Here is a 13,185-nt window from a genome sequence, read left to right on the forward strand (position 1 = left end):
TCATGTTAGCGACTGCCACGAGCACAGGAGGGTAGAGGGAGCCCTCTCCTGTCAAATGGGTGGCAGATCTCTCTTTTGGTCGACAGCAGGAACCTGTCAACACATGCAGAGATGAGCAGCTCCTCTGGCAGGCTTTTCTTATAAACCTCACACTCAAACACACACGTCAAGGTTCCCCGCTGCACCAGTTAAAACCTGCAGAGTCCAGACACAAACCTTTGTACGCCCACAGCCTTCTACTTAAGGAGCTGGATGTGCTTGTTAAGCTAAGCCTTACACCCCGAAGGGTTGAAAAGGGAGTTGATGTGCTAGGCCCCTGCTGCTGGGCCCAGAGGAGGGGGGGGGGGGGCATCAACTCCCTTTTCAACCCAGTGGTTTTGAGGTCTCCCTGTGGTTTGACAAAATATGCAGCCCGAGCTGCACTGGCTCGGAGGGGCTCTCTTATATACTGCAATTTGTGGAAATTTAAAGTGCTGAGCCGACTGAAAAGAATGAGTACGAGAAAAAAAAGTGCTCAGAAAAGGCAGGAAGAAAGGATATGGGAGAGGAGGGGAAGAATAAGAAGGGAGAGTACAGCGGTTAACGGAGAGATAGGATGACAAAGTAAAAAAGAGAAAAATGGAAGAGAAGCTAGACTTGTGTATGCCTAAAAATGGGCAGATGCGAACTGGGTGGGAAAGGACCAGGCTTCACACAGGTCATTCCTCACATTCCTGCTGACTCACACGGAAAAGAGATGGTAGTGAAATCAGGAACTGGGTTTGGGTCCAACCCTGCGGTGAGATGATACGACAGGCCGCAGCAATCGTGTTGGCTTTTAGATTGTGAAGTAGGAAAATAATGAGAGGAGAGAGGAAATGAGAACACACTTGCTCATTTCTATCACTGGCCAGTGTCTTTGTCTCACATGCCTACTCACACACACACACACACACACACACACACACACACACACACACACACACACACACACACACACACTCCCCAAACACTCGAGGGAGCCGTCTGTTACCACACTGTCAAGCTCACTCCCGAACGTATGTCATGATGTGATTATACATCCTGTGCGCTGCCAAGTTTTAGGACTGACTGATTTATTTATTCATTACTGAGATATAACAGAGAACAGCCTCGGGCCTGGGCCTCTATTAAAAAACAGTAACTTCTACTTAGCATTTCATAACAGCCAGCGTTTCTGGCTTGTGTAATGCACATATCAGTCGAACCATACAAACACAAAATCACAAAAGATAATATTCAGATTAAAAAAGAAAAAAGCAAGGAACAGCTCCCAGTCTCAGAGCATGTGACAGACAGCAGAACTGTCCAAATCCGGTACAGTAATCTTTTCAAATTCAAGCACACTGGTGGGACTTCATGTCATGATGTGATGATAAGAGATGAAAAACAGTCCCTACACGTGCATGTCAGCACTTTGAGTTTTACCTGCTCCAACAACAACACAGCTTCAAGCAGCAGCGGCTCAAGTCTTTTTAAACGGACCAATCAGTGCACAGGTGGCTGCATGTGAAGTCAGTCTGGATTGGTTACAGCATTAAAACACTAAATACAACTGGCCAATCCAGCTGGCACAAGGCCAGTGGCTGTAACCGACTTTCTCTTTACGTATTTTGAAAAGGGGAAAATAAAAAAAATAAATGACCAATAACTCCACAGGAAAATAATGAGTGGGCGTAACTCAAGCAAATAAACCACACCTTTAACTTGGGCGGCTGCCAAAGAAAACAGAATAACCGTTTAGGAACCAGAGACTGAAACACACACTCATCCAGACAGAGTCCATTTGACTAAGCTACCACATGACAGTGGCCTTTACAGTGAGTGAACTGTGTCAGGAGGAGGGGAGGGAAAAAAAATCAATCTGGTTACTCAGTGACAGCACCTTACACCACTGACCATTCCCAAAGGCATTTTTCAAACCAGGCACCAGTACTCTGGGTAACCAACTGTCACTCTGGCTCCAAATAACACTGTGGCCCAGAGAGCAGCCGTTACACCCAGACAGAAAGCTTTTCACGTGGTGTTACTTTTGCTGCTAACAGATGTATGAGTCAGAAATCACATAAAAACAAATAGGTCACACACACACACACACACACACACACACACACACACACACACTACAGAAAAGATGCAGCCACTGAGGCGTCACCGAGCTGTCAGCACCTGTAATGACGGCACAGGGACAGTCATGTTACAGTCTGGTCTGCTCCGCTAACTGAAGACTCGTCACTGTCACACCTGTCCAGTCACCTGACTCAGCCACTGAGCTACAATGTTAGGAAACAGGATGGGGGAGGTGGATATGACTGAGGTAGGCCTGTAGAAACTGGGGTAGATGCCTCAAGACAAAGCTTGTAGGGATTACAAACTTTTTTTTTTTTTTTTTTTAATTCAAATGCACTTAGTCACTGATATAAACCAGAAAGTGATTACCTTATTTGGCAGGAATTATACTGTGGTGAAGAGCAAGATACTATATACAAGTTTTAGTGTTTCACAAGCCGGCTTGCTAAGGCTTGTAGCGTACCATCTCTTCTCTTTGACTCACTTCCTGGCCAGCAGCAGCTCTCTAATGGAATCAAAACCTCAAACCTATCCAAAGACTTTTGACTGAAGCAGCTCAATCAATCACAGCCAATTAGAGAGTGCTCATGGTTTACCAGTAATCCCGACCAGCTGGTGACACGCTCCTGAGGACAGCAACGCTCTCTGGACTCATCTGCTGCACATGAGAGGAGCAGATTTAAATGTGATTCTAATGGAAACAGTCTGTTAAATGTGGTTAAATGTGGCTGGAAGTCAAGGTCCCTCAGGTAGTCTGAGCTGCTGTTTAGTGGGTCTGCCACATATAGCTGAGCTAAACACACGTGTTCTAACAACAACCTGTGGGTGCAGCGCTGAAACAGGATTATGTTAAACCTGTGGAAGTGAAAAGAGACAGATCACTCAGTTTAAGTGGTGTGCAAATAGAAAGCAAATTTTATACAAGCTCAGATTTGTCTTAATTACACCCCTCTACTCTGCTCCTTTCATTAGAGCATTATTCATAGGAACGCATTATAGTCTCAGATTCTTTCTGAGCCTTTTTTAGCAACTGAAACATGAATTAACGGTAATGAACCACTTGTAATATCTAAGCTCCGTCTTTCAGTTTAAACATGTCTCTGTGCCCTGGGCTGAATGGTAAAACATGTTAGTTTACTAACTCAGACGGCTGATATGTGTGTCTCTTCATTTTGTTGTGTGCTGTGCTTTACAAGGTCAACAGGTCAACCATTGCAGCCCAGTGTGCTCATTTGCTGTTTTTTCACTCAATGCCTTCTTCTATGTGGATTATGACGTATTGAGTAAATTCCCTAACACCTAGGAGTATGTACACTTTCCGCAAGAAATGTGTGCGTGTGTGTATCCACGTGCATTGGCATGAGTGAGGGTAGGGGGGTCCTGTGTGTTTGTGCATGAAATGAGGGCTGCAGTAATAATTTCCAGAGCAGGATGAGGTTAGAGTGCAGCCAGGCAGCAGATCGGATCAGTGCTTTAAACTCACTTGTGTCAAGCCCACAAGTGAGTTTGCCCATATAAGGACACATGGGACACTCCCTGCAGCAGAGCTGAAGTGGATTACCAGCTGCCACAGAGGGAGCTGGATGAGTACAGACATTGAGACAGACACAAATAAACAAATGAGAATTACTGAAAGGGTCATAGAGTTCAAAAATATTTTTCAAATCTCTTTATTGCCTTGCTTTGGGGCAAAACTCCAATCAGAGTCAGGTGGAAGCCTGTAAATCATTTCTCAACACCTGAAGAAGATGATGCATGTACACAGTGGGCCAGTGCACACACCACACCCACGGAAAAAAATTGAAATATGATCAGGATACATGAGAGCCCTGCGAGGTATGGGTCTCTAGTTTCTAAGAAGAGGGAGTTTTAGTCACCTCTCTGCTGAAAAATTAACAAAGAAACGAACCAGATTCAAGGTCGAAAGTCATTGTGCTGTACACTGAGCTTTTATTGTTTAGGGTCAAAAAAGAGGGAAAAATACAAGCAAGCAAGGGAGAAGGAAAGATTACTGTACATGTGGCAGCATGTTCTCTGTGAGTGTGGCTAAACGTGTGGGAAAGCTTAACCTTTACTAATAACTGGATGGTCGCACAAAGGCCCAGAGCAGACCTGGGAAAACAGTGTCCCCTTTTACACTTGAGGTAGCAGGCATAAAGAACAGACACATGGAGGAATGCATGTGGGTCAAAGGGGGGGTATAGGCTTCAAAAATGTTTGATACTTCTATAATGATGCACTGCAGACAGATCTGAACGCACGCATGTCGTGCATGTTACCAACTCACGCTCATAGTACATGCATTAGTCCCGTGGACGCCACATGTTGACGGATTAATAAGCACACACTTGATTCTGCACACATGGTCAATGCTCTGATCTGAAGTGTAAAATATTGGCCTTTCAGTTCTGTGCAAGGCCTCAAAGTTATTGCTTATCTTTGCTCTGTTGCACATCAGTCCACCAAAAACAACCCTAAATAATCTACAGTCAAATAATTCTCCTGGGCTTCATACAACTGCCTCTGTGAGACATTTTGGCCCATTTTGGTTGTCTGGCTTCACACACTTTGTCCTCTCTGAATGTGTTTCTCTTCAGAGCTGCAGGTCAGGTCACAGAGAGGGATCCAGGCCAGTTACCGCCTGGTCAGGACAACTGTGTCCCACATTTTAGAGATGGCCTCATCAAAAAGGTTTCCTATCATCCAACAAAGGCAGAAAGCTGTCTCGCTATTCTACTACAACTGCCCACAGTTATTACGATGCATTATTAAACCTGAAAAGTACAAAGTGTGAACGTTACTTTAAGCATTCATTCACTTTGACAACATTTGCTAGTGGGCATATCACTTTACGCTCTTGGGTGAAATGTTGGGAAGCCAACATTTGACAATTTCTGTTTCAGTTTCAGCATTTTATTGATTCCCTAAACTAAGGAAATCAACAATGCAGTAGGTTTTTTTTTAGCTTCTTTGTCCAGAGTTTTGACATCATCATACCGAAACCAACAGAGAAAGGGAGCTGTCTGCACCATGTTGGTAGTGTGCGTATAGTGGTATCTTCCATCAGTGGTCATAAGCAGAAGCATGACAGAATTCAGCAGGAAGGAGGCTTCATGAATAAGGAGATAAGAAAGACTGCTTTTGATCCTGCACTTTAGCTGGCCCTGTCCTGTGAGCAGACCCAGGCCAAAGCAAGAGCAAGAGCATATGATGAATCTTCTCCAAATATGGGACATCGCTGGTCAAACTGAAGCCCTACGTGACTAGCTCTTTTGGTTTAATGAGTGAAGAGCCAGGAGGTGAGAGGGACATCCCACTGGAGGAGACAGAAGGGGGGTTAAAGCACTTTGGGAGGCTGCAGAGCACAAACAGTTTGTTCTAACAAAGCCATGAGAGCCAGCCATGCTGACTCCAAAAATCCTCCGTAACTATGACAATGGGAGTCACACACTGACAGACAGATAAAGCCAAACAAAATTTAACAGATCAGCCGTGTATATCTCAAGAATACCATGACATTAACAACACTCAGCTGGAAAGCAAAACATCAACATCCGCTGGACGATTTTAGTGGATCTCAGGAAATGACTCTTTCCTGAGGGATTCAATATAGAAAGGGCCCAAACCATAGAGTTTCTACTTTTCTCTGACTCTGTTTCTCTATTTCATCCGTTTCATTTTCATTGCAAAAGTCCCATCTTGTCCCGAGCTGGCAAAATGTGATATATTTATCTTTTTTATTGGTGTAATTCAGCATGTGACTTGGCCGAAAACACACAACATTTCTGATCCTGCAGACAGTGGCGCGTCGTTTCCTGTATGCCATTTTCCTCTATAAACAGAGCCACACCTTAGTATTCCAACATAAAGCCAAAGATTGTTAAAACTGTACCAAAGCCCTGCCGTGGTCCCTTACATCCTCAGAATCTGTGTTAGGGTAAAGCAAATGGACTTCAAAAGGCATCTTAATATCATCTTGGTGATGAAGAGAGTAACAGTTTTCCTTTCCCCTGAGAGAAAACACAGCGTCCTCGTTCCATTTTCAGTGGACATTAAGTGTCTTGATTTTGTACAAATTTAAAAGACAGAGAATCTTCGATTTCATCTTCAAATTGTCTTAAATATGATGAGGTCTTGTGAAGGTAAAGACAGTGTAGAAAGTCTGCTTGTATTGGGACACAGTAGATTGAGCACAGAGACCATTGCAACAGTAGCCAAAGGAGATTGTACACATCTGGTAAGTGTTTGCTCTGAGTCTAAAACACCTGGAAAACAGTCTAAACGGCAGCTTGTAGCATTTGTCACAAAAAAAAAAAAAACTAACTTAAAACTCTAACGCACTTAAACTCAAACTGGGATTTGGTGATGAAGCAGACAGAAGAGAAAAAGCACACCTTCAAATCTCTTAACCAGACCTTTTCCATTTGGCAGGGTGTTGATCCAGACAAATGGACATCACAGAAACCTCTTTGCTGGATCACTTACCAGACAGACAAAAACACAATAGCAGCTTTGACGGCAAACTGGTTCACCCCTCGGCTGACAGCCCCATTTTTCAACTTAGAATATATTATGTTTATTGGCTTCATACTGCACAGATAGCAGCTGATGTTGTCCAGTTGTAGCTCTTTTGTCTCCCTCTATGACCAGAGGTTGGTTCTGCTGGTTTGTCCCTCTACTGCACTCAGTATCTAACCACTGACTGCATCTGGACTAGAATTTAACAGTACCCTGTGGAGCTTTTGACACCATTTTTGACACATGATTCACATGTGGCGCATCCCATTTCCACTTCTAAGCATGGTTAAATTATAGGGAGCAGCCTACAAGGGGCCCTGCATTCATAAGTTGTTACTATGTTATGCGCAATATATTTGCCTCTGATTGATTTCTATAAGACTCCAGGGAATTTAGCATCTCATTGGTCTAAGGGGTTGTTAGCCCATTCGTCCAACAGTCTACATCACAAAAAATGAGGTGTGATATTTTTCCATGTATTGCCTCACCACAGAACTGCATGATTCACAGACAAGGAGTATAAGCGGTTATATACGGTGTGTGGTTTACACCCTGTTAACACAAGCTAATGCACAATGACAAACCGTTAATTCACTTACTATAAGCATGTAATCTCTTTACCACGCTGACACAAGCAGGATCAACCTCTTTGAGTGCTACTTTGTTCAACTTACTGTTAAAATGCCACATTATTCTTTTATGACATTTTAAACTGACAAAACAGCATCTGGTGTCTGTCTTTACTGACAAAATACCGCTCCTCATATTCAAACAGCAGCTTATGTTTCTAAAGTATCATAGTTCTCAAAATGACAAAACAATACCAAGTATCCACTTTAAGAAGGAAATATGACACACTGAACTCAAGCTCAACTTTCAACTTTATACATGGAGTAAATGTTTGTTTAAATACATCTGAAGTTGCGTTAAACTGTGTTACAGTTTACTTCACTTTGAGTTATTGTTCCACAGCAACAAACTACTTAAAGGCCACAGACCAAAAATAGACCCTGGTGGACTTTTTATGCTCATCAGAGTTCACATTGTTCAGCTTTTCTTTTCTCATCCTTTCAGAGCCAAAATATGCTATTTATAGCACTATCCAGAGACAAAAGTTTCCTGTTTTAGCAAACAAAACAAGTGACCTCTTATCTCTTCGCTCCCTGGCCGTGTATTTGGATATGAACCGTTCTCGTTCGCTGTGATGAGCTCAGTCCTGTCACTGCACCAGAGTAGATAAGTGATACTGTGTCAGTTTAGAGAGGGAAAACTGCTCTCAGTGTCGAGCTGCTCACAGCTCATTTCTTCATTATCTCCCCACTGACAGCTTTGAAACTTAATCATACAGGAAATGCTTTGCACAAATGTCAAGGGCGTAAATACCTGTGAGAATGATGAAAGGCTCCGCAGAGAGTTTTTTTTTCTCACTCCAGGTGAGAGACACACCCACATAAACGCCCTGTAAACATCCATTGAGGTCACAAGAACTAACCGCCAGCACAAACCCAGAAACAGCAGGTGTTATCAGTGGTTCAGGAGCATAAAACACTTGAGACTCTTTTTTCTTTACATGTGTATATAGCAAGAAGCTGTGGAGCTGTATTCAAAGGAAGACTGGCTACATGCAACAGCTTGTATCTGCAAGGTTCTTAGGAAACACTGCAGCCAACTTTGCAACATCTTTGAAGAAAGAAAAATGGTGTTCCTCGCTGTTGACAAGGCTCCAGTTGGGGGATATCATCTTACGGCCATTTAAGTTAAATCATTTTTTTTTCAGTTTAATAAGGTTTGAGCAAAACAAAGAAAGAAGATATTTTTAAACAAACAAACTCCTGCTGTGCTTAACAGACAAAATAAAAACACACTGCACATATATCTAAAAACATCCCAGACGGCAGTTACATAATGCAGCGTAATTTTTCCGATTTATTCATTCCCGATGATGGAGGCTGACATTTTGGACCCACCTCAGGGGGATAAAGAGAACCTGGGGTCTGTGCTGAGAGCCTACAAAACAAATCTATTCTTCCTCTTTGACTGTAACCGTTGAACCCATGTCAACGCACAAAGCGTCCAGAGAGCCATAAAACAAATCCCCAGGGGCCCCATATATCACCGAGGCCGGACCACTGAGTGAAATTGCCCTATTTTAAACATGTGTGAATGCTTCTGGTTCACCAGGGAGAAAGGACGGTCACAGGGCTGGCAAGACCGGTTACAAATCATTATAGGAGACATCCAGCATGTGAGATCAGCCCAGCAGGCGCCACGGACAGAAAATTCTCCACACAGTCACTTGAGCAAACTACGAGCGGTGAAAGACAATAAGATTTCATGCAAAACATTGATGTTTTACCGACTATAATGAGACATGTTGATCGCTCTTCTATAGTGATACAGAGCAGCTGGGGGTTTTCAGAGATAATTAGAAGGCAGATCATGGTGTGGCTGACAGATGCCACAGTCAAACCTCATTCTTAGCTAAGTAGGCAGGCAGACAAGTGCAACAACAACATCGACAGACACCTGTAGACCAGGCTCGCACTACAGGTTTGACACACTGTAGTGCTGCAGTAATAACTGATAATGATCACCCTGGGAGCTGGCAGCCACTTGATTAAATCTATTTCTGAGTGATGGTGGTTGGAGTGGTTTGGTTAGAAAGAGCTTTTTCTGCAACTGGCTGTTCGTGTCCACAGAGCTTAAGCACCATTCAGACAGACGACCCGCACCGAACGTCCTCCCAGCTCCTCTCTCAAAGGAACTGGGACACCAACTGATTATTTTTGTGGATATTTAAATGATTGCGTTGGCCAAGAGAAAGGAAAAATGCTTCTCCTGGTTGCCATGGAGGGGATTAAATGAGCAACATAAAAGGCAGCCTGGGCTTTGAATAGAAGTGTAGAGATGGGATTAGTGGCGTTAGAGAGGCCGCCATATGACCTTCTGACTGTTTAGTTCATTAAGTACAACAGAGGCCTGGAGTTTGTGTTGGTTGTCTAACTGTTGTTTAATAGCAGCTCCTCCACCAGTTTACTACAAGGTTAATAAAGCCAAATGTCCATCATCTCTTTCTCACGTCCTGATAAAGAATTTTTTCCTCGACAGTTATTGAATATAAACACCACAGAGTAGTGTTACATTTCATTAAAACTAAACACAAAAGGCGCCATTCATGTGTCTGTGGAGCACAATTTATTCCCATCACAGCCCCACATGAAATCCTCCTCTGAGCAGCAAGTCTCATCACAGTTTGTTTCCTTTGAAACCAAGGTGACTGTGGAAAACCCTGACACTCCAGTCACCGCAAACATCATCAGTGAAAATGTGGGATTTTGGCGACCTTAGAGCCGGTGGTCACATCTGAGGGAGGGAAGCTGAGGGGAAGATGCTCAGCTCCATGAATGCAGCGCAGCAGAGACGAGACATTTCAAGTGGTGCACAGTAACGGTTCGAGCGTCAGTGTCACATGAAGATAAAACCCACACGTGATGCTGCTGCCAGTCCGGAGACAATGGCAGCATTCTGACAGCACGTTCCTGCACGATGCCGCCGCATAGTCGGATTCAGATGAGCTCAGTATCTCTGATAACAATGAGCTGAGGTTAATTGTAATGCTATTAATGCATTAATATTGCATTTGAAGGACAATGAGCACATAAAGCTTGAGATTTACTCGTTTGTTTCTCTTCTCAAAATATGTGGTGACCACTCAGAGTCCTTCCTCCTTTGTACTCCTTGTTTCCTGCCCCCGTCCCTCTATGAATAAGCCCATTAATTGACTGATCAAAGCCAACACGTCAGTAAAAGTAAATCATTACAATGAAGGAAAAATATTATTGCCTCAACAGACTCCTGTTCTCCCACTGTCATAACGTCGCTTGTGTTGTGGTAAAACTTTGTCCTTTACATGATTCATGAGACGAGAGTGACTGTAGCTCTTGGCCAAATGATTCCAGACTATGGGAAAATAATGGATACAGTTGAAATAGCATCAGGCAGGTCAACAAAACATTCACAACATTTAAACCCCATCTGGATCCAAAGTAAACAGCCTTTTCTTGTCAGGTTTACTGATCTTTAAGAACAGCAATCAAAATGTTTTTTCTGAGATGACCTCTTCTCTAATGAGCTTGGGAAAACAACTCGCGATCATGAAGGCTTTAAAGGTCATTATCATACAAGGAAGTGTAGTTTAATCTGACAGCTGCTCAACAATGCCACTGTGTTCACATGACACAAAGCTAACACTTACACTCCATTATACTGTACAGCCCCATACAACTGTGCTATGAGGAAAATAAATGATGAGCTTAAAATCATCAGTGACGTTTTGGTATTATTAGTGAGCGTTCTCTCTTTTTTGCTGATACAAAATTCTGATCATTTAATGTCAGTATTAAAATGCATATACACGTTTCATGTATGACTGCTGCGTATGTGTAACTGTGTGCAGCTATGTCTACACCAGGACAGTCTGACTCATGTGTCCTTGTAAATGCGTCTGTCTTACAGGTGTGATGATATATGTCAGACAGACTTCTGTTTCACCTTCCTCTGCTTCAGGAAATAATTAGGACATGACTAATGTGGCTGTGAACCAGCAACCGGTCTTCTTTTTTTGCACATGTTGACTTTACCACTAACTATCTGCTGCTCACACTCCAGTAATGGCCACTACATGACATAGTTTATCAAAGTGAATCGCCGTCAAGCGAGATGAATATTACTTCCACTATTTCGTAATAGTTATGTTTGCTGTGTGGAGGAGGATCACATCACCTCAAAACTAAGCATTTGCTTGAGTCAGTTTTGGTCTCTATAGATGAAGACTGGGCTACAACTATTATTTTCTTCATGGTTCAGTCTCCCAATTACTTATTTGATTAATTGATGAATTGTTTAGTGTATAAAGTGTAAATAGTAAAATGCTTTTCAAAACTTCCCTAGAGTGACATTTAAATTGTTTGGTTAAATTGCTTCCCAAATGTGTAAATTTCCCCACTGCGGGACTAATAAAGGCGATCTTATCTTATCTTATCTTAAATCACCAGTCCAGAGTACAGAGATTTTAGTTTTACAATAACATAAAACAGAAAAAAACAACAACACGTCCTTACAGTTAAGAAGATGGAGTGAGCGAGAGTTTGGGCATTGTTGCTTGATAAATGACTAACACAGCTAATCTATTCACAAACTTGTTGGCAATTTCATTAATCAATGAATCAGCAGCTAGTTAAACTCACAAACACCAAACAAGTCTCTGTAACACACTGAACATTCAGTACTCGCTTTACATCTGCAACTAATAGGTTATTTTATTATACTTTAATCTACCTATTGTTTCCTCAATTAATGCATTGTTTACTCTATGATAGGTAAAAACAAAAACAACTAATTGCTCATCAAAATTCATCAGAACCAAGGCGAGCTCTCCAAATGTCCAAAATGATATAAGACCGACAAAGAACTGCTCCACTGTTATAGTTACTGATTATTTCCTTTTTGGAGCCCTGTTTCAGCGCTACACTGAAAAATGTACTGATGTTTGTAAAGGTAAACAAAACAACAGGAAGCACTGCATGTGTGTGTGTGTATAAGTAACAGACCTACACCAGTATAATGAGAAATTAACCCAAATTACTTTTACTTTGAAGACCCCATCCCCCATGTAAAGGAAACAACCAGTCTGACCCAACTTCAGATGATGCACTGGTGCAGTTTTACGCAAACTAAAGACAATAGAGATGAATAACTTTAACTTTTATTGTAAACTCCCCAATCTCTTCCAGGCAGGTACCGGTGAGGCCACTCCATCCCAGAGCATCTCCATTCACCTACTCACCAAGGCTCGGAGAGAGGACTCATCCAGCGAAGAATAACTCTCCAGAGACATTTCAATCTTCCCGGGCAGGCTCAGGTGAGGCGAGACGACGGGGAGTCTGGATCTGCCGGTCAACAGCGTGTACCACCTGCACGACTTTATAATCTGTTTTCTGTTGAGTCGTCTTTCTTGTTGTTTCCTCTCGCTCCAGTCAGTGTCGGTCCTCAGTGGAGTCAAAGCAAGACACTTCTTCTGAGTTAACTAAAGGAAACTCGCGTCCCGCTGACGGAGGGCATATTTCGGGTCCTCTTTTTGTCGGCTCCTGAGTTGCAGTGAAAACACGCGTTTGCGATGGGACGTTGGCAGCTTTTTGAACACGGGATTCCCACTGAAAGGTGTAATCTCCGCCCCTCTCCGTCCCCCGGCTTCTCCCGGAGCCCATTTAAAGCGCGCCTCTGTGTGGGAAGACGGGGAAACAGCATCCAGGTATGGGGGGTGATTAGTGCCACTTTTCTGAAAGCGGGTATGTGGTGACACTGAATTGTAGAGGTTACAATCCTTGAAGCAGCTGTAACCAATATTATCCCGAGTCTTGGATGCAGAACTGTGGTTTTTTTAAGGTCCTTTCTCCTGCCTCCGCCCTGTCCATTAAACTCTATAATATTTTACATCACTCAATCAAACTTTATTTACATAGCTCCTTTCAAACGTTTCAAATGCAACTGACAAAACAAGAATGAATGCATTTAGAGACA

At 42.8% G+C, this 13,185-nt stretch overlaps 1 protein-coding gene across 1 annotated transcript in view; it reads right to left on the reverse strand.

Moving 5' to 3' along the window:
• The window catches only part of smtnb (smoothelin b), a 47,150-nt gene extending 34,504 nt beyond the window's left edge, over window positions 1–12,646 (reverse strand). The window contains 1 exon segment of the mRNA XM_071482991.1: window positions 12,452–12,646. Within this exon segment, the coding sequence (XP_071339092.1) occupies window positions 12,452–12,502 (51 nt within the window). The 5' untranslated portion in view covers window positions 12,503–12,646.
• Window positions 12,647–13,185: the final 539 nt, after the last annotated feature.

This window comes from Trachinotus anak, unplaced genomic scaffold, assembly GCF_046630095.1.
Source record: "Trachinotus anak isolate AG129_WGS33_773 ecotype Australia unplaced genomic scaffold, CSIRO_AGI_Tana_v1 ptg000008l, whole genome shotgun sequence".
NCBI classification, from domain to species: domain Eukaryota; kingdom Metazoa; phylum Chordata; class Actinopteri; order Carangiformes; family Carangidae; genus Trachinotus; species Trachinotus anak.